Genomic DNA, 22,261 nt, shown 5'->3' with positions numbered 1-22,261 from the left:
AGTAAACACCAAAAACATTGTCTCTAAGTCTGGTTCATATTCAAATTTCTCCTTAAATAAATTCCTCCTTAAATAAAGGTCCATCTAATATTGGAAATCTTTCCCTTATGACAAAGGTAAGAGATATTGCTCGCTGTGTAATCTAGAATTATATTTTATATTATTCTCTAAGGGTAAGTTGATAAATAAACTCACATATAATGCTTTCAGATGTAGTCGTTATCCGAGGCACACATTTCTCTGGTTTAAATAAGTTATAAATTTCAGTATGATCGGGTATTATAGTATATTATAGTATAATATTAGGTTTAAAGGCAGGGCATATCAATGTATAATTTACCAATAGCAATTGTATTTGTATTTGTGTTTATTTGCTAAAGTTTCTAGAGATTTCCATTGATTCTATAGATTTCCATTGATTTAGAAGTTATTACCAGGAATCAACATTTGTTATATGTGATTATTTATAATTAATAATATTATTAGGGGTTTTCTCCCTTAGACGGACCTTTATTTAAGGAGAAATTTGAATATGAACCAGACTTAGAGACGATGTTTTTGGTGTTTACTCTTTACCTTTTACCCTGAAGATGTGTAAGGTAATTTTCTTATTTAATTTGAATTTGACAGTTAAATATAACCTTATACAGAAATGTTGACATAGGAATAAACTTCAATAATAATGGATATTAGCGTCAAAACTCTCATTTAAATTTTTGATATATAACTAAGGAGATCGATCCATAAGGAGTCTACTATAGACCTTTGGGGAGAAATCGCTTGCTAACTTGGTAGCGATTATATGTTTATCTCATCAACACATTGTGGAGATATCATCATATGAACAAATATATACATATATATATAGACATATACATATATATGATAATATCTGTACACACACACACACACACACACATATATATATATATATATATATATATATATATATATATATATATATATATATATATATATATATAATGTATATTTATGTGGAGAATGGAGCAACAAATACAAAAAGAAGCAATTCTGTTGGGCTAGATAGCCGTTGTTTTATTGTGTGGAGGTTATGTAATGAGTCATTGTGGAGGTTGAGGTTATGTAGTGAGTCATTGTGAATGTTATGTAATAGTCATTTACGTACGTTTCAATCTAGCCAATGGTTTGGCAGATCTCATCAGAATGTTGAGGAGTATGTTAAGAGTTCGTGGTGCGAGGGATGTACGAGAAGTGATTTGTGGGTATATTAATGTATATGGTGGTGTAATAATAGCGATAGGTAAAGAAAGCCTTACGTTTTAGTTGAAGTTGTGTTGGTCTTCCTGTAAGGGGATGTAGGATGGGTGCTATTTAAGCTCATTATTCCGGTTTTAATCAAATGCATCTCCACGTGATTTTATGATTGAGGGATCCGTCGTATATTTATAGCACCGGCGGTGTTAGTACAGGGTAGCAACCTTAAATTTAGGTGAAAAGGGGGCTAACTCTGGTCTTATTCGTATCTACTTATAATTAATAATACTTAGAGGAAAAGTTCTTTTATGCATATTTAGTTTAGCTTAGGAGGTGTAGTGTATTATATATTTAATTATACTTAGAGAATGAGTATTTATTAGCGTGAAGACAAATTGGGCTACATTCATATCTCCTGTTTAAAAGGTCATTACTAGCCGTTAGGATTTTGAGGCGTTCAGTTAGACAGAGGTCACAGCGTCTGTTAGTTGGGTTATAGGAATTAGCTACTTTTAGTATGTGCCACTTTAGTTTATATTCTATCTTATTGTTGTTTAGTTCCCAGATATACCTACTAAGTCCTGTTGAATTTGCCTTATTTCTGTTTTTAAAACTGGATAGGTGCTCATTATATCTAAGACGTATTTGGTTTTTCGTGGCCCCAATGTAAGATTTAGTGTGGCTGTTTGTTTGTACATCACATTGGTAAACTATATTATCTGTCTTGCATCTATTGGAGAAATTACATTTATTCCTGTCTCTACAGCCACATAGGTTGTAAGGGGTGTCTATGTCTGTGTGTTGTTGTGTGGCCCTATTGTTTTTTCGGTGTGCGTCCCTCCTAGAAAGGGGTGTTGGATTAGGGTTGGAGTTAGTTATATTATTTGGTGGGGTTGTTGATTTGGTTGTTCGTGGTGTTTCTAGCTGTATAGAATGCGTCTAATTTCTTATTATTAATAGATGCTATTATGGTAGCTAAGTTACATGTCAGGCTGTGGCCTATTCTTATTTTGTTCTTAAATATTTCTGCGTATTTATTGTTCACATTGAGGTGTTTATCAATTATGTTCATTAGCGAGCAGACTATGTTAGATTTGAGGTTCATGTTATAGGGAATGATCAGCCAGGTCGTATCCTTATTGTTCTTGCTGCTATTATGGCCATATCTGGTATAGAACCTGCCATCATAATTAGGAAGGCTGGTGAATTTTTCTTTCCGGCTATCTAATTTATTTCTATAGTTAGGTTTATTTTTGATATGCGTCTTTTCATTTTTTCCCCTGTTTGTATTGTTAGGTATTTGTGGGCCCGATATATGGTTTCTTTTAGTCTGCTGGGTCTCCCTGTCATTTATACTAAACTTATCATTGTATTGCTTAATATTGGTTTTGTTCAGGTGGTTATTGTATTTCTGCTTCGTCTCGTTGTTAGCCTTAATCGTCCTTTTAATATTATTGGTATTGGTGTTTACATTGTTGTTGGTATTTTTGGTGTTATGTGGTTTGGCTTTGGGACGTATTGTATTTCAATTACATGTGTTATGTTTATCTTTGTTATTCATATCGTTAGTGTGGCTTTCGAGTGAGATCATTGCCAGTGCCCCTGGACTGGCTCTTGTGCAGGTGGCACATAAAATACATCATTTTGAGCATGGCCGTTGCCAGTACCGCCTGACTGGCCTTCGTGTGGGTGACACGTAAAAGCACCCACTACACTCTCTGAGTGGTTGGCGTTAGGAAGGGCATCCAGCTGTAGAAACTGCCAAATCAGATTGGAGCCTGGTGTAGCCATCTGGTTTCACCAGTCCTCAGTCAAATCGTCCAACCCATGCTAGCATGGAAAGTGGACATTAAACGATGATGATATATATATATATATATATATATATATATATATATATATATATATATATATATATATATATATATATATATATATATATATATGTATGAGTGAGTGGACAAACGAAAGAAGAGCACTGAGCAAATTTATTGGGAGTTACATGTATGGATCAAATTCATTGGTACTCTGAGTTTCAAGAATGATGCTAGTCTTCAACCATTTTGAATTTGAATGAAAGAAGTTGATTGTTATTACTGTAAGGTGAGCTGTGATTGGTCACGGAAGCTCATGTGAAGTCGTAGTTTGATGATGGCATATCAGTATATCAGTGACAACAATTAGTTGGAAAATACTGCATGGTGAACAGGAAATCGACCATGTGGTGGACAGAAAATCAGTCAGATTGTTAGAGGGGGAGTAGGAAGGGGTGGTGTGTGCAGGTATATAGTTGTATATGTTGGTGTGTGGATGTGCTGATATGGTTTTGTATGCATGTCTGTATTGATGCAAGCATGCGCATCTGTACATGCATACACATGTATGCACACACACATGCATATTTATTTATTTATATGTATGTATGCATGCATCTTAGTGTGCATGCACACACTTGTGTGTGTGTGGATGCATGAGTATATATGCACAACAAGCATTGGGGATTAGTAAGCATTGGGAATTGGTAAGCATTGGGGATTGGTAAGCATTGGGGATTGGTAAGCATTGGGGACTGGTAATTAGCAATCCTGCTCATGGGGTTGGTTGTTGACAGTGACCTTGGTGCAGGTGGTGCAGAGTAGCAGCTAAGGTGGTATATCTGAGTAGTCGGCAGTCAGAAGCTTGAAATTAGCCACAAGGACATACATCTGGTGACAGCAATAAGATAAATTGCATTTCTTGTTGATGGATACTGTGGGTTAGAGGATATGCAGTTTTTTGCAGAGGCAGAGCTGGCAGCTGGGGGTGCCGAGTGAATATGGTGGCACTCTGTCAACAATAGTCCACTTGATGCTGGATGTTTCATCTCAGTGGTCACGGAGTCTCCAGAGAAAATGAGACAGGGAAGTAGAATTTTCTCTGTCCCTGGATCTGAACGAGTGCATATACTGGGAGTATCTTCCCTTGAAGTCATTAGCTGTCATACCTGTATAGTGCCTAGTAATACCATTGGATGGTGTAAAGGTGGCCCTGTATACTACGACACTTGAGAGGCTGGATCCATCTAGAGGGCTCGTGGTGGGGTTTTGTTAGTTGCAGTTTGGGGTTGGGGTGGTGCAGGTGCATTTTTATGTCTGTTAATGTGTGCGATCTTAGATGCGATGTTGTCTAAGCATGAGTAGTTCATCTTCACATTATGGAGGTTGAAGTGTTTGTAACATCTGTGGCCTCTGCGGAAGTGTTCCTTAATTAATGTCAGGAAGCCCCTAGCTACATTGGTGGAAACTTCTAGGTTGAAAAGGGGGTTATACCATATAATTTCTTAATCCTTTTGGGGTGAGGAGAGGGTGTTTGGGGGTTGTCCACAGAAATGAGCTTCTCAGTAAACCCACTCTTAGCCAAAGCATTGTTGTAGTGTGGGGTGACCCTGTTAAAGATATCACTATTAGCCGAGAGATTAGATAGTCATTTGCTTATGCCTGAAACCAGGTTTCTAATTACAGCGGGGAGATGATTTGAGCTCTTGTAGATGTTTACTGTTTCCTTGTTAGGCTTCCTGTACAGGTAATACTTGCCTGTATTCAGGTCTAAGGTTACATCCAAGAAATTGACCGTAGTCAGGTTGGTAACTGTTATGGATAGGCCAACTCCTTAAATATTTTTATCAAGTCCTTCCTGGACCTGTCCATGGTGTAGCAGTTCATATGGCTTGAGATAGCCAAACCATCGTCCCTAAAGAGGGCTGACTTATGTGGTTGGGTACATCTCTCGTAGGTATCCAAGATGTATAACCCGACAAGATTGGCAATTTCAGCCCCATCAAAGTTCTGCATAGGGACATCAAACAATGAATCACCTTCTTTCTTCATGCAGAAGGAATCATCATGATGAAGTTATAAATTTACATGTATTATATTAAAAACGTGTACATTAGGACAGGATATGTATATATACTATATCAGAGAGAGGAAGAAGAGAAAAAAAACATATAATATAAAAGTTAAGTTAAAAGTATACATCTACGGACCGTTTCTGAGATGTGTCTATTAATATGTTTTTGTACTCATATTAGAGATTAGACACTCCCTTCATCAGGATGTTTGTTGTACATAAAGAGCAAGGAATAAAAATATAGAAAACATCAAAAGCTTAGAGTGACATAATACAATATGTTAACATACAAGTAAAAGACAACTGGACTCAACACCTTATGTCACGGCTCTTTTTTCTCAATTGCGGAATTACGTATATATATAAAAAAACAGAAGAATATGTAGTAATACCTAATTAGCATGGGTTGATTAATTAAATTAAATCACCAGCCCAATCATATCCTATTACGGATTGGTTCATAATAAGATTTTGTTTGTATTTTATTTCCATTTTTAATTTTATTTAATTTTATTTATTATTTCATTTATTAATTCATTTATAAGTTCATCCCTAATCATCGATACAAGTTCAAATTATACTAGTTCTATTCCGGCCTGCTTATATTATGTCTATTGGCACTTCTAATTATTTTATTTTATAATATTATTTTTCTTCCTTATATATTAAATTATATTGTATTATTTTTTTTACTATTAACTCATGGAAGTATTCCTATCTAAATCATTATTATTACTATTCTAAGTTCGAATTCATGCTATGATCCTTTACAGTCACTATTCGCCCTAACCTTCTCTTTAACTTTCCTATTCTTTTTGAACTTCATAAGGAATGTTGACTGAATTTTATGCGTGCATGCCGGGATTGCATCAGTAAACCTGTTTAGCATGGTATTATTATGGTTTTTCAGTATTAAATATGCCTCTCTAATGCATAATCCACATCTGTTAGATCCAACCCCGAACGGATGGGTGTTAGCCAAGATGGACCATGATAGTTCAAATGTTGCGTTTCTTTCCTTAAGGTCATGTATAAACGATGCCAGCGCTGTAGATGCCCTATATTTTGAGTTATTAAATGAGCTCATATGGCTTCTATATCTTTGTTTAAAATCGATCGAGCTACCTATGTACATTTTTCTCTTTCCGTTCTGCATAAGAACGCTACATTTGTAAATTACGTTAGTCCGGCAGAAACGGTCCGTAGATGTATACTTTTAACTTAACTTTTATATTATATGTTTTGTTTTTTTTTTCTCTTCTGATATAGTATGTATACATATCCTGTCCTAATGTACACGTTTTTAATATAATACATGTAAATTTATAACTTCATCATACCGTATATATTTACCCATTATATGTTATATCATAATGTACGTTTATATATCGTAATGTTTTAACTTAAATTGTCATATTTTTATACAACTTGGAAATTATGCTTGTTTATAAATATTTTGAACATTCATGATATTTTTAAGGTTTTTATCGTTGTATTTGCCTGTCTTTTTACCTTACCTTTTAGATACTTTAGAGACTGAAAACTATAAATTTATTTATTGATTCTTGAAGGAATTGAACACACACACACACACACACACACACATATTATATCTTGCGTTGGACATATGGTATTGTTCCTGTGGTTTTCCACCCTTATGTATCTATTTTTACTATAAGATATATATATATATATATATATATTTTATTATATGTATTTATTTTCTCTTAGTTAATAATTAACTCCGACAAAATAAATTGGTTAATAGATACCAGGGTAGCAAAGATCACAAAATGACTGTGCTGTAACTTCTGTTTATGAGGTAGAAACTCCCTGTTATTTTGGGCAATTGAGTAAATATAAAAATTTAGTAAATGGAGTAATACGCATATGTTAAATGAATTCTTTTATTTCCAACATATGTTTCGAAGATTACAAATGGTTCCTTCCAAAGGAATAGGTGATGTTGATAAAGATGTAATCTTCTCTTCAGGGAAATACATAGGAACCAGCTTAACCGTAAGACATTTTAACCGAATGTCGGTTAAAATATCTTACGGTTAAGCTGGTTCCTATGTATTTCCCTGAAGAGAAATTTTAACCAAATGTCAGTTAAAATATCTTACGGTTAAGCTGGTTCCTATGTATTTCCCTGAAGAGAAGATTACGTCTTTATCAACATCACCTATTCCTTTGAAAGGAACCATTTGTAATCTTTGAAACATATGTTGGAAATAAAAGAATTCATTTAACATATGCGTATTACTCCATTTACTAAATTTATATATATATATATATATATATATATATATATATATATATATATATATATATACATACAGGGTGCAGTGGGTAAACTGTTCCCATTTTATATTTTTAATTTCATGCATTGTTTCTTTTTGATTTTGTTGACTACGCAATATAGTAGGGTCAGTTGGGCACCATCTGTGAGACAAACAGCGCCATGACGCAATTCACTCTGCCAGAAATTTGTTAAAGAACATGCTGTACTGCTTGGCATTCACGCCAGAAACTCCAATATGAACATTTCAGAGTGTTTGGGTTTCAATCTGGGAAGTGCAATCTGTGGACATGTCCCGAGAGTGATTAAAAATCAAACATCCAGTCAACGTCATGGTGTTTAGAGTGATCACTAGTGATGGCAATGTTATGCATCCATTCATCTTTCCATACAGCCTCAGACTCAACATGGAGGTCTACATCAAGTGTCTGGTGGAAGTAGTGCTGCCTGGGTCAAGAGGGTGGCTGCTGGAAGACCCTATGTCTGGCAACAGGACTCTGCACCATGCCACACAAGCAGGAGAACCCAGTCGTGGCTGTCAGGCAATTTCTGTAACCACATCACCCCTAACATCTGGTCATGTGACTCCCCAGACTGCAAACCCCTTCATTGTTATGTGTGGGGCACGGTTGAGACCATCAGAACTCCTTGTAACACCAAAGATGAACTGAAGGCAAGGATTATGGAAGCATTCACCAGCTTAAACAAGGAGACCATCCAGAAGAGTTGCAGGAGATTCCAAAGTTGTCTGGAGGCTGTGGTTGAAGGCAATGGCGAGTTTATTGAATAAATTTACTCTTTAGTATTTCAAGATGTTTTTATGTAATTTTGGTAAATATGTTAAAATGAGATGTCAGTCTTTTCATGTTTGCTTAATTTAGGCGACATTTTATTTACTGCACCCTGTAAATATATATATATATATATATATATATATATATATATATATATATATATATATATATATATATATATATATATGTATGTCCACATCAAAATAAGCAACAGGATATCCAGAGGTGATGCAGTATGACCGTTTCAAGCGGCTCCATTTAATTGAACAATGCACTCATTACATCAGTTTAAATGCAGAGCTATCCTCAGCTGCAAAAATTAATAAATAGAATTTTTTTAATCAGTCGACACATTTGTATAATTTTTACTTAAATCCTCTAAGAGGGTAAGAAGACAGACCAAGTCCATGCTGTTGTCACTTCAGCTTAGAAGTTTCAAATATAACAGGAAAAAATCTGTTTGGGTCATAGCTTGTCACTGATTTTGGTTCAGTTTTACTTTATTAGTCTTGCTATTTTAGATAAAAACTTCCCTACTTCCCATAGATATAACAGAATTTTTTCCCCGTAAGACAGTTAGAATCTCGTATTCTAGTCTTTTCCCAGTATGGGTACCATCATAACTAGGTTAAATAAGAAGAATATAAAATTAGCAAGAGGTGATAATAATAATAATAATAATAATAATAATAATAATAGTACTGTCAACAATAACATAAACTCCCACAATGAGGATGGTAACATTAATGGTGGAAAATAAAAATGGTGTTGTTAATACTTCTAATATACACAATATAGACTGCAGATCTGGTGCCTATGCTAGCATAGAAATTAATGATATGCCTGTTGATGTTGAAGCAGATTTGAGTGATACTACAGTTGAAGGAAGGATAAATTATTATCTATCCATCCTTCAACTGTAGTATCACTCAAAACTGCTTCAACATAATACTTGATAGTAGTAGTAGGATTAACAATAATAATGATAATATGAATAATAATAATAACAATATGAATATCAATGATAATAATATTAATAGTAGTAATTCTCCTAGTTGCAATTGTAGAGTTAGGTCCCACTGTCCATTATTAGGCCGATGTCTTACCCAAAATGTAATTTATAAATGTACAATCATAACCATAACTGGTAACTTTGTATATATTGGATGTTCAATTAATATGAAAAAATATATTTATAATCATTTTTTCTCTTTTAGACTTAAACATAAGGCTAATTGTACATCATTATCTTGTAAGATTTGGGAACTGAAGGAAAGTGGGATCGAATTTAGCCTTCAACGGGAAATAATCAGGAAAACGCAGCCTTATAGAAATAGCAGATATGGGTGTGAGCTGTGCTCTATGGAAACATAAAAATAAAGGCAACCTGATTAATAATCGATTAGACCTTAGGGTATCATGTGTACATAGTGTCACCCATACATTTAAATATTTTCAAACTTAGCATTTTATAGGTGTTGTGCTTGAACTGGATTGATGGAAACTAACTTTTAAAATTTTAGTGTTGTATCTAGTTATACTTACCCTCTAGTATTATATATATATATATATATATATATATATTTATATATATATATATATATATATATATATGTGTGTGTGTGTGTGTGTGTGTATAAATAAATCAGGTGATATTCAGTTACATGAAGAATTAAAATACAATGCATATAATATCCGTATATATATAAAAGGCAAGATGTGTGTGTGTGTACGGGAATGTAATTTATGCATGTCCACAAATTAGCACGCATGTCGCTCCAATTTTAGGAGGACATTCGTCATGACCCTGTCTGCATTTTTGTCAACTTTTTCTCTCAGAGGCACCCGCATATAGCTGTAAAAATAGATTTTCAACCATAACTTTTAACAATTTTCAAGTTGGTGAAATCCACCATTGTTTACAACAGGAGTTAAGTCCCCTTCTAGCGACGAGCAGGTTTTTAAGACTTTTTTTTTTCCATCGAGGAAAAAAGTGTTTTGTTGATATACAGGCAACACACACACACACACACACATATGAACATGTATGCGTACAAAAAATATGTATGCAATTGGCGTACGTATGTGTGTGTGTGTGTGTGTGTGTGTGTGTGTGTGTGTTGTCCATATATATATATATATATATAATACAAATGATATATGAGCATATGCATGTATACATACATATATGTACATACCTACATGTACATATATATATATAGATGCATATCCGGGTACAGGATGTCAAAAAACATGGACAAAAAAGGAACGGGAATATAAACAAAGCACAAAAAACAGACTTTTGTACGGACAGCAGAATGAACACACAGCAAAACAGACAAGCCACTTATGGAACTTTTCCTTCATCAGCTGCCTCTATTCTAAACTAGGCGTTTCGAAGATGAGGCAAGACTTAGTTGTGGTCTGAACATAACCGCTTCTGACACAGAGAATCGGGAGCCCTTTTGGGCATTCTATTTTCCTTGCTGGAAGGATTCCCAACCCATGGCAAAGAGAGGTTAGATGATGGTGGTGGTGTTTTCAAAGGGCTGGCATGTGTAACCTGATCACCAACCCATGTGCTCCCATCGCGACACTGATTCTGCCCAAATTTAACGTTGATGTTACTTAGTTTGGTTTGAAATAAAGAACTTGATTAGCTTAATAATCCCAACTTAATCCCGAGCAAAGCCAGGCTATACTGCTAGTAAGCTATATAGTATAGTAAGTTAGCATACTATTCTATGAATATTCCTGCCTAGTTAGTCTAACTTCATCATGGTTTTAATAATTAAACTATTTATTCCTTTCTATAGTGTTCCACCCTTCTGATCATATTATTATTTTTATAAAGACCTTTATGCAAGTAGTCCTCCTATTTTGTACCTCTAGGAAACTATATTATCATGTATGTATTAGCACTGGAAACTTTACAACTTATATTATACCTCTTAGCTTATAATTAATATATAGTTAGCATGTTCTATTGCCCCAATATTCCTTTAGTAAATACCAGTGATCAGTCTTTATAGATACCACCTAATAAGTAAATAATTAAATATAATGATAGAATTATTAAACAAATTCTATATAATCTTCTCTTCCTATTGTTGATAATATGGTATATATACTTCGTCGTGGTTTTAGTGATTAAACTATTTATTCCTTTCTATGGTGTTCTACCCTACTGATCATATTATTATTTTTATAATAGTTTTTATGTAAGTAAACCTCCTAATTTTGTACCCTAGAAATTTATATTAGCTTGTATATAATAGCACCAGTAACTTTACAACTTATAATGTACCTCTTAGATTATAATTAATATATGCGCAGGAGTGGCTGTGTGGTAAGTAGCTTGCTTACCAACCACATGGTTCCGGGTTCGGTCCCAATGTGTGGTACTTTGGGGAAGTGTTTTCTCCTCTAGCCTCAAGCCAACCAAAGCCTTGTGAGTCGATTTGGTAGATGAAAGAAGCCCTTCGTATATATATATATGTGTGTGTGTGTGTGTGTGTATATATGTTTGTGTCTGTGTTTGTCCCCACAACATCACTTGACAACCGATGTTGGTGTGTTTACGTCCCTGTAACTTACCAGTTTGGTAAAAGAGACCGATAGAATAAGTACTAGGCTTACAAAGAATAAGTCCTGAGATCAGATTGCTCGACTAATGGCAGTGCTCCAGCATGGCCACAGTCAAATTACTGAAACAAGTAAAAGAATAAAAGAACATCGTTAGCATGTTCTATTGTGCCAGTATTCCTTTAATAAATGCTAGTGATCAATCTTTATAGATACCACCTAATAAGTAAATAATTAAGTATATGAATGTATATTAAACTAATTCTATGTAATTTTTTCTCTCTCTGTTGTTGAAAATTTTGGTATATATTCAATATTACTCAAAATTTATCTTTTTGGTTAAAATATTTTTCTTGATAACCCTAAATTTTATCTTTATACAATATAACAACATTGTTTAAATCATTCAACTAAAGTACCCCATGATAAAATTTCCCCTGTATTATCATCTTTGGTTTTATTAGCATCTTGCCCCTTTAACTGGTAATTAACATCTTGATTTGAGGTCTTCCACTACCCAACCTCGTTATAGCCAGTTACTTTATACTACTTCAAAATAATCTTGACAAATTTTATGACTATACCCACTATGATTCTGTCAACTCCCTCATGCCCTTTCCTAACAGACACTATTCTCTAGTCTTAGATTTGATTTACAAAGATAAACAAAACTAATAAATTAAATCTGAACCAAAATCAGTGACAAGCTATGACTCAAACAGATTTTTTCCTGTTGTCTTAGAAATTTCTAAGCTGAAGTGACAACAGCATGGACTTGGTCTGTCTTCTTACCCTCTTAGAGGATTTAAGTAAAAATTATACAAATGTGTCCAACTGATTAAAAAAAATCCTATTTATTTATTTTTGCAGCTGAGGATAGCCCTGCATTTAATGATTGCATTGTTCAATTAAATGGAGTGACTTAAATCGGTCTTACTGCATCACCTCTGGATATCCTGTTGCTTATTTTGATTTTATTCACCTTATTTTAAAGTTGTATTGATAATGTATTTACATTTATACAATGTTTTGATCAGTTTGTTACCTGCTTATCATTGTCTTATTCCTGAATATGTACATAGCACCAAACTGGATTTGTACCACAAATCCTGAAATTATTCATCTGATGAGAACTAGAAATCAAACCAATCAAAATGTAGTGTACATGTAAATATACAAAAAAAGTCATTTTCATCTGAAAATTAGGATTTGCATTTTTCATATCAGTGCTTCTAATAGGAATAAATTTTGTTCCCATTCTATTCCATAGTGTTTAATAGCTTGACTCCCCACCTTATTCTATCTTTCCTTAACATAACATTTCATCATTTTTTGTATACTCGAAGCTTGAACTTGGATGTATCCCCTAAGGTTTTATGAATACATTTGTGTGTGGCAAACTGCAGTGAAGTAGACGTTTTGAATATTTCCACAATGTTTATCTCTGGACTCTGTGATGTTTAGTAGATAAGACAAATGTCAGTGGCTAGATGAAATTAAACACATAACTATTTTGATATAAACCTAAAACTATTTCTGGTTCTACAATTCATTTTTAAAGTGTTCATATTTCACTTTTAACAAAAACCTTCCATCATAATTTTATTTAAGAACCTTTCTGTGAAGTTATGTTCCAAATACCATTTTGATAATAATGAAGTTATTTATCCCTCCAAATTCTTGATTATTTTCAAAATTAATTGAAATCTATAGGCAGTGTATTCTAGAGGTATGATCATAAAAGAGTTAAATGTCGTTATCAGACAGTGAAGTCCTTTTGGCAATACATTTCACTTTATTATTTTTTTATAAGGACTCTGACTTTGAAAAATGGAAATTCAGAATCTAAATAATTATTTTCACTTATATGTTGCATCTATTTTTATTTACCATGTATGTGAGCATAAGTCTGTTGGCAAATTATAATATTTTCCTTTTGCTATGTATTTTTTTTTAAGGTTCCTTTGGCCACTAATGTTTATATGAGGGTTGTGGATGAAATAATTAAAACAAACTGGAAAACATTTTTGTGCCTCTTTGAGGAAGAAACAAAAATTCTAGATGAATTGACTGTGTGTAGGTTTGCGAATTATTTTTTATTTCTTCGGTAAATTTGGTTTACAGTTTAGTTTGTGCTCATGAAATATAGCAATATTCAACTATCAAAAATTTTTGTGATCAATTTTTGCCCAAATTCTTAATACCATTTTTTTTCTTTTTTATTTAATTTCTTCTACAGGCTGTTGAAGCTGTTATAATTAAATTGAGGTCATTTACCACAGTATGACTGGAGCTGTATTTGTTGCCATGTCCACTGCATTTATGTAATGAGCAATGGTCCTTCCAAGGGTATGGCCGAGGGAACATTAAAATCTGTAGGAGATGCTGAATTTGCTACCTCACCAAATGGCCATACAACTGAGTGCAGTGATACTGAAATGGAGTGTAAAAGAAACTGCGTGGACCAGAAAGATGCACCAAGGAAATCACAGTCTTATAATAGATTGGGCAGCCAGTGTTACAGTAAGTTACCACTGCCATACCAAAGTGCTCTTAGTGATAATAAAACATTCAAAGACTCTATTAACCCCGATGAGGTGAATGAAGCTAACACTCTCAGTTCACCTAGCTTTAATTCTAAAGCAAATCCACAGCCATCTTACCATTTAGACTCACCACTAAGATCTTGTCAAAAACAAAGTGGTTCAAGATTTCTCCGTTGTGAACTTTGTAATAAACTGTTCTCAGAAGATGATGCTGAGAATGAAGATGCACACATTTCCAAAAAAAAAATTACTGTTTGTCAAGTTTGCAACCAGAAATATTCAGTGCTAGAAGACATTGCTGACAAGAAACCTCCTCCAAAAGCGATTCTTGATAACTCATTGCTCCCTGCAACTTACCCACCAAAATTAATGTACAATAATTGTAATGACATACCCTCCAGAAATATTAAACAAATCAAAAATGGTTCCCAAATAGTAGTGTCTGACACTAACACAAAAACTGAACATCTATTAAAAAATATAAAACAGGAGCCTGTCTCTGAAAATGATGATAATTTACCCACTGGTATAAAACTACCACTTAAACATAGTTTTCAATCATCTTGTTCCTTTTTTTTGACCACTAATTTAAAACCATGTATCAAACGTAATCAAGAAGTGAAAAACAAGAAGAAAGACTCTGTTCCCAGTGAAAACACAAATAAAAAAGCTAGACTTGGAGATTCAGATCTGGCTAAAAATGTATCTGCAGATCAGGAACAACTAGTTACTGTTGATGTAAGTAAAAATACTGTTGCTTGTTCACCAAAAGTGCATGGCACTGAGGGCTACAGTCAAAATTATTTTAAATTGGAGCCACCAAATGTTTCTGATTGTGCAAAGGAAGCTAAGAAAACAGTTCATATAAAATCAAAAAGCACAAACGAAACTGATTTCACATTCAAGCTTCCTTCAGTTGCTTCAACTTATTCAACTGGTAAAAATGTTAATAAAAGTAAAAATGATCCCACCTCTAATACTTATACATTTGAAGGAAGTATGATGTGGAATCCTGTGACCAATATTCCTACAACACAGGAGCAACAGAAATCTGATAAGAAAGACGGGATCTCAGAAACTAACTCCTGCCCAAAAAGTGAGAGAAAAGATGATGAAAGTACCTATAGCTGTGAAGGGAGTCTCTTTATTAAACCAGTCCTTCCAAATGAATTTGCTTTTGAAGGTACATTATACATCAAACCTGATTCACCTCATTTTCTTCAGACTACTGTTGACTCATCTCCTACCACATCTACTGCTAGTCCATCTAATTTAACAAATAAAATAGTTAACATCCAATCAGTATTCACTAGTTCAGGTCAAGTTATCAGCAATGTCACAGTTCCTGCAACTGATCAAAGCAGAACAGTCCCCAACAATCAAAGAATGCCTACAAATGTATGCAGAACCTATGCCAGAACAACAACCACCAACAGCACTGTAGTCCCTAGAATGACAAGCAGCATCCCCACATCAATGCCAAAGGTACAGAAAATTATATCAGAAGAGAAGAAAGACCTGCCAGTTAGGAAACAAGCTCTAAATTCAGGAAGTGGAGGTGGACATACTGACTTCAGTGTTAAATCCATTCTCAGTACCCCTGATCGTAGAGGAACAGTGGGTAATTCTGGGATGCCTCAGGAACAGTAAATATGAGCAGTGCTTATTGTGGCCTACTCACTTCAAATGGTTCATCTGTATATTAAGTTCTAGTTTAGGCAGGATATTTAAGATGGTATTTATATAGAAGGTCTTTCATAACTAATCCATCATTTCACTGTTCATTCTCCAACTGTGTCTCTTATCTTGCCTCAATTTTTTCCTCTTCCTATTTCAATATTTTTTGTCTCTTCCTCTCCAATGCCTTCCTTTTTCAACTTGAAAAAGTTAGTCAAGTTGATGCAATGATCCCAAATTTATTTGATTTATGTCCTAATGTCATTCCATGAGGAGCTGGTTCAAAATTGATATTTTACCCTCAATTTCACATGTATCATTTGTTTTACAACCATTTAGATATATATATATATATATCTATATATATATATATATATATATATATATATATATATATATATATATATATATGCTTATTTGTAACTTTTAGTGTGTGCGTGAGTGTGTATGGAGATACTTGGACTATACAGTATACATTTCACTCTCGGTTCCTAATCTTTGTGTTATATTCAGTATATATGTGTTGGTTCACTGTCTTTCTGGAGAAAAAAATATTTTAATACTTGATTGTAAACTGCTCATTACATTACTTTCAAAATGTGTTCAGAATATTTAAGGTCTTGGTTGTGATTGAGACAAGTAAGAGAACATGACTGTCAGCCACTTTTCTAGGCAGAACTAAAATGTTCATTGGGTTCAGACTTCATATTGCTTACTATTGTTGTTAAGGTGGAGGTATGGCAGAATCAGTAGTGTCACACTAAACTAAATACCTTGTGCAATTATACCCCTTTATGTTTCTGAGTTCAAATTCCAGCATAGTCAGTTTCTCTTTTCATCCCTCTGAGGTTGAAAAAAAAAAAAAAACTGATGGTATACTTACCCCATCCCTTTCTTACAAATTTGTGGCCTGTCAATGCTAGAAATAATCAATTATTATTATTATTTATTATTATTATTATTGTTGTTTATTATTATTATTATTATTATTATTATTTCTGTATGGGTGGCACAGATGGTAATGCACTGAACAGTAATTAATTTTGTTGATTAATGAGTTCAAATCTTGCCTGTCACCTTCAACATGGCATTTTGTTGAAAGCAGCGAGCTGGCAGGCTTAGCATGCTGGACAAAATGCTTAGTGACATTTCATTGGTCTTTATGTTCTGAGTTCAAATTCTGCTGAGGTCAATTTTGCCTATTGTCCTTTCGGAATTGATAAAATAAATACCAGTCAAACACTGGGGTCAAAGTAATTGACTTACCCCTTCCCCTCAAAACTGCTGGTCTTGTACCAAAATTTGAAACCATTATTATTATTAGGCCAGTGGATTGGCAGAATTGTTAGTGTTGGAGAAAATACATTATGATATTTCTCCTTACATTCTGGGTTCAAATTCCATCAAGGTCATCTTTGCCTTTCATCCCGTGGGGGTCTATAAAATAAAGTACCAGTAAAATAAAATACTACGGTCAATGATATCAACTTATACCCTCCTTTCAAAATCTCTGGCCTTGTATTTAAATAAGAAAATTATTTTTATTATGTGGCTTTCTGCCAATGTTAGAAATCAATATTAATAATGTCTAAAATTGTAGAGAATTTAACTAAATAGCCTTTTTAAAGCATTTAGTTTTGTCTCTAAGTTCTGTGTTCAAATCCCATCAGAGTCCTGAGCAGGTCCGAAAGATCAATTCATTACCTATACACATTTCTTCCTATATAATTTTGTGCTCTGTGCCAATATGAAAAATCACCATCAATATTTTTATTATTGTTGTTGTTGTTGTTGTTGTTGTTGTTGCTGTTGCTGTTGCTGTTGTTGTTGTTGTTGTTGTTATTACAGCATGAAATCTACACTTTTAATTTTTTTTATCCCCATGTAAATCCCATATTTCATGCTCTATATAATAAAACACTGTTATTAGTATCTTGGAGGGTAGGGCATAAAAAAAATGAAGGAAAGCCCATACTGTTGCCATGCACTATAACATTGTCCTTTTTCTAAAGTGGTTCCTATTCAATTGAATTGAATAACTTTTTTCTTCTAAGATCCCCTCATTGGTTTCCTACCCATATTCTCTAGCTTAATAAGTGAGACACTACACATGCACTCACACATCACATCTCATCAAAATTCAATGTAAAATATTTCTAAAGATATCTAAATTTTTGACTAAAATCTCTACTTGTTGCTATGTAGACATTATTTCTTTTTTAATCATCAGTGGTGTTATAATATTGAACAGCAGAATTAGTTATTTAAAAAAAAAAAATTTACTCCTGAAGATCCTTCAGCATTTCAGCAATTTTTTTTAGTGCATGTGAAAGAGAGAGAGATCATAAGCAATGCTGCCTGTTTTATTGTAATTGTTTTTAATGCCTGGCAACTATATATAAAAAGTTGTTCATGTCTGTCACCAGCAATTAAAAGTATGCATATGTATATGTACACACACACACACTCATGCATAAGTGTGTGTGTGTTTATATGTATACATATGTATGTATATTTACGTATGTGTGGGTATAAGTATACAAATAGGAGACAAGTATTCAATATATGTAGTAGAGTTAATTTACTAAAACCTAATGATTGACTTCATTTGCTACTTCAGGTTTGTCACTTTTGTGCATCCATTCAATTAACAGAGGTAAATGTGTGTGTGTTTTTATGCATATGTATGTGTGTAATGTATATTTATATGTGTATATGTATGTGTATTTATGTTAGCAGGCTAACAAATAAAAAAGCTAGAATAGTTCTGAATATCACAGCATTTACTTTAGAGATGCAGAACGTGTGTATAAATACAACATTACTGAATAAGAAGAGTTAAACTGACTTTCTCCTGGTTATTTATATGTATCTGCTGTAATCTTTTTTTTTTTCTGCTGACAGTATATTAGATTTCTAACCACTTCAATTTATGTAACTGTAGATAATAGGATAATCAAATCTTCTGACAATGTTATTTACCTGTTGTTACAGTCTTTTGTCCTCATAATGAAGATTTCATTTCATTCGATTAATGCCATAGATTCCATAATGTAGCACCAACTCCGTGAGTCTGCGTTACTTGGAAGTATTTTCATTTACACACATGCACACACACACACACACACACACACACACACACACACACACACACACACACACATTACACACATGAAACTAAATGGTTCAGTAGCTATCTATTATACTACTAGTTTATGGGTCATGATTTGAAATCTGCTGCAAGGCATATCTTGTGACAGCAAACAGGCATCCTATCAAGCTGGTGATTTCTTTCATCCATTTATCAATTATATGAATGTAATCATGTAAATTTAGGGCATTGCTGTCTTTTTATAAGGGTTGTCTACCAAGCTCATTAAGCATATTACTTCAGTTTATTACTAACATTGGTGTTACAGATTATTTTGTAGCTGAAAATCTTTGTTGGGTTTTTGTCTGGGAGTACTGTTAACAGAGCTGTTTTACTTGGAACTTTTATTTTCTTATTTCTTTACAGTAAGAATAAAAAATTTTAAGATAGTACTGTGATAGCTGTATGAATAACAATGCCTATTGCTGAATCAGCAGCTAACAGGCAAGCCACATTATTCTGTTTGTCATCAAAAGTATAATCTTTAAGATATGTTATATACTTTTACTGTCATTTTCTGTTATAATTCCATATTTTCTACAATGTTTATAAACATCATCATTTTAACATATTTATTTTATAAATTACTCATTTTTACATTATAATAATCACAAGGGCCGTACATATCAGTAGTGTTAGCCTAAAGTTATGTCCCTTCATGTTCAGAGTTTAGATCGACCAAGATTGACTTACTGGTCTTTTATCTTACTGGTGGAGCGGGTACCATGAAAATAAAATACTAGTCAAGTAACTGGGGTCTATTAAAATGACTAAAGTCTTCAAATCCCTCCCTTAACTTCTCACAAAATTTGTAGACCTTGTGCCTATATAATAATTTTATGATATTTAGCACATACTGATATTCAGCATCCATGCTTCAAATCAACTTAGCAACTTCAGAAACAAGTACTAAGTTCCTTTCTATTTCAAATGTGTATATTGTCCATATTTTCAAAGATACATACATCTACTCTTCCCTTTCACACAATTATTGTTTTATCAATTCACACAAACCTATAAGATAACTTCCATCCAAACCTTGATGTGAGAGTCAGATGAATATACATGGAGTATTTGAGGACAGTTGAATGAAGACTCTGTAAAAAATTAAACCCCATTACAAGTATTGGGTAAGCACTGTAATTTAGAAAGGTACTGTGATTGATTAATCATCTCTAAATAATTATGATTTACAACTATTTTTTTGTCATAGTAATAATAATAGTATGTATGTGGGTATATATATATAGCTGTACCAGGGGAGGTTTCTGTTATACAAATATTCATTATCAATTACATTTACAATTTCTGGTAATGTTAAGTTACCACAGCCCACTTCTATGGTCTCCACAAAGTTCCCCAAAGAATGAGTGTTTTGAAGAAATGAATATGTTCACTATTATAGAATTTTCAAATATGCTGCCCGTCCTATGATTGCATACATATGTACCTGTATGTAAGATATATATATATGTATATATATATATATATATATATATATATATATATATATATATATATATATATATATATATATATATACAATGTGTATGTACATATATATATGTGCATCTATACATACACACACACAATATATATATATATATATATATATATATATATACACACACACATACATGTGTATATGTATATATACACATACATACATGTGTGTGTGTATATATATATATATATATATATATATATATATATATGGTGGTTGTCTACTTCTTAAACAGAGTTTGACCACCTCCTGCACCTACACCTTAGCCCTTTCATGGCGTCTGATGTGGCTTTTTAAACCAGACAGTGTTTTGAAAAAATACCCACACAGATTGCACCTCTGATTTGCACTACCAATACCTGCAAGTTCTGCTCATTGTGGATCCTAACGTGTCTTTTAAGACCCCCATTGGATTTGCAAACCCTCTGGCACATACCACATTCAAACGTGTGCACAGACATATAATCAGAATAGCTGGATGAGGTTTGTTTTCCATGGGTTCGCAGGTATATATATATATATATATATATATATATGCACACACAAACATGTTCTTTTATATGTTTCAGCCCTGAGGCTGTGAGCATGCTGGGGCAAGTTCATCATCATCGTCATTTAACCTCCGCTTTCCATGCTGGCATGGGTTGGATGGTTTGACTGAGGGCTGGCAAGCCAGAAGGCTGCACCAGGCTCCAATCTGATCTGGCAAAGTTTCTACAGCTGGATGCCCTTCCTAATGCCAACCACTCCGAGAGTGTAGTAGGTGCTTTTTACATGCCACTGGCATGAGAACCAATCAGGTGGTACTGGCATCGACCACACCTGAATGGTGCTTTTTACGTGCCACTGGCATGAGAACCAATCAGGTGGTACTGACAATGATCAGGATTGAATGCTGCTTTTTAAATGTCACCAGCACAGGAGCCAGTCAGGCAGCACTAGCGTTGACCATGCTTGAATGGTGCATTTTACGTACTACCGGCATGGTGCCAGTCTGGTGGCACTAGCAACAACCATGCTCGATTGGTGATTTTTATGTGCCACAGGCACGGGACCAGTCAGGCAGCACTGGCATTAACTATGCTAGAATGGTGCTTTTTTACATGCCACCAGCATGGGTGCCAATCAGGCGATACTAGCATCGGCCACAACAATGACTTCACTTGACTTAATAGGTCTTTGCAAGCACAGTTTATTGCCCAATGATTGTACGGTACTTTTAAATGGGCCGGTTATGCTGCACTGGCATAGGCCACAGTTACGGTCTCACTTGGCATGCCAGGTCTTCTCAAGCACAGCATATCTCCAAAGGTTTTGGTCACTTGTCATTGCCTCCATGAGGCCCAACGTTGGGAGGTTATTCTTATTCTAGCAGCTACACTCTCAGAGCATTCACCCCCACTACTGACTTGGTCACCTAGTTAATGGATGTTATCAACTACTTCTAGTTTTTCCCCTTGGCATGTGACGGAAGCTGTTTTCTGCACAATTTCAGTGTTTATTGTCCCTGAGCATTTACCACACATAAAAACTATCTTCCTAGTTAGCCTTCCTTTGATATTGCTGCACCTCTTATGT

At 34.0% G+C, this 22,261-nt stretch overlaps 1 protein-coding gene across 3 annotated transcripts in view; it reads left to right on the top strand.

Annotated features, from left to right (window-relative positions):
* Positions 1–19,686, top strand: part of LOC106878910 (uncharacterized) — a 177,004-nt gene extending 157,318 nt beyond the window's left edge. For 2 of the 3 annotated variants that reach the window (XM_089338262.1, XM_089338264.1), the window contains one exon: positions 14,045–19,686. In XM_089338262.1, coding sequence (XP_089194388.1) covers positions 14,133–16,001 — 1,869 coding nt within the window. In that variant the 5' untranslated portion in view covers positions 14,045–14,132 and the 3' untranslated portion in view covers positions 16,002–19,686. Of the gene's footprint in view, positions 1–13,763; positions 13,882–14,044 lie in introns of all 3 variants that reach the window. The other variant, XM_089338263.1, reaches the window with a different exon arrangement.
* Positions 19,687–22,261: the final 2,575 nt, after the last annotated feature.

This window comes from Octopus bimaculoides, chromosome 20, assembly GCF_046866305.1.
Source record: "Octopus bimaculoides isolate indiv1 chromosome 20, ASM4686630v1, whole genome shotgun sequence".
Lineage (NCBI taxonomy): Eukaryota > Metazoa > Mollusca > Cephalopoda > Octopoda > Octopodidae > Octopus > Octopus bimaculoides.
Note: the sequence above shows the minus strand (reverse complement) of the source record. Positions and strands in the feature narration are given on the sequence as shown.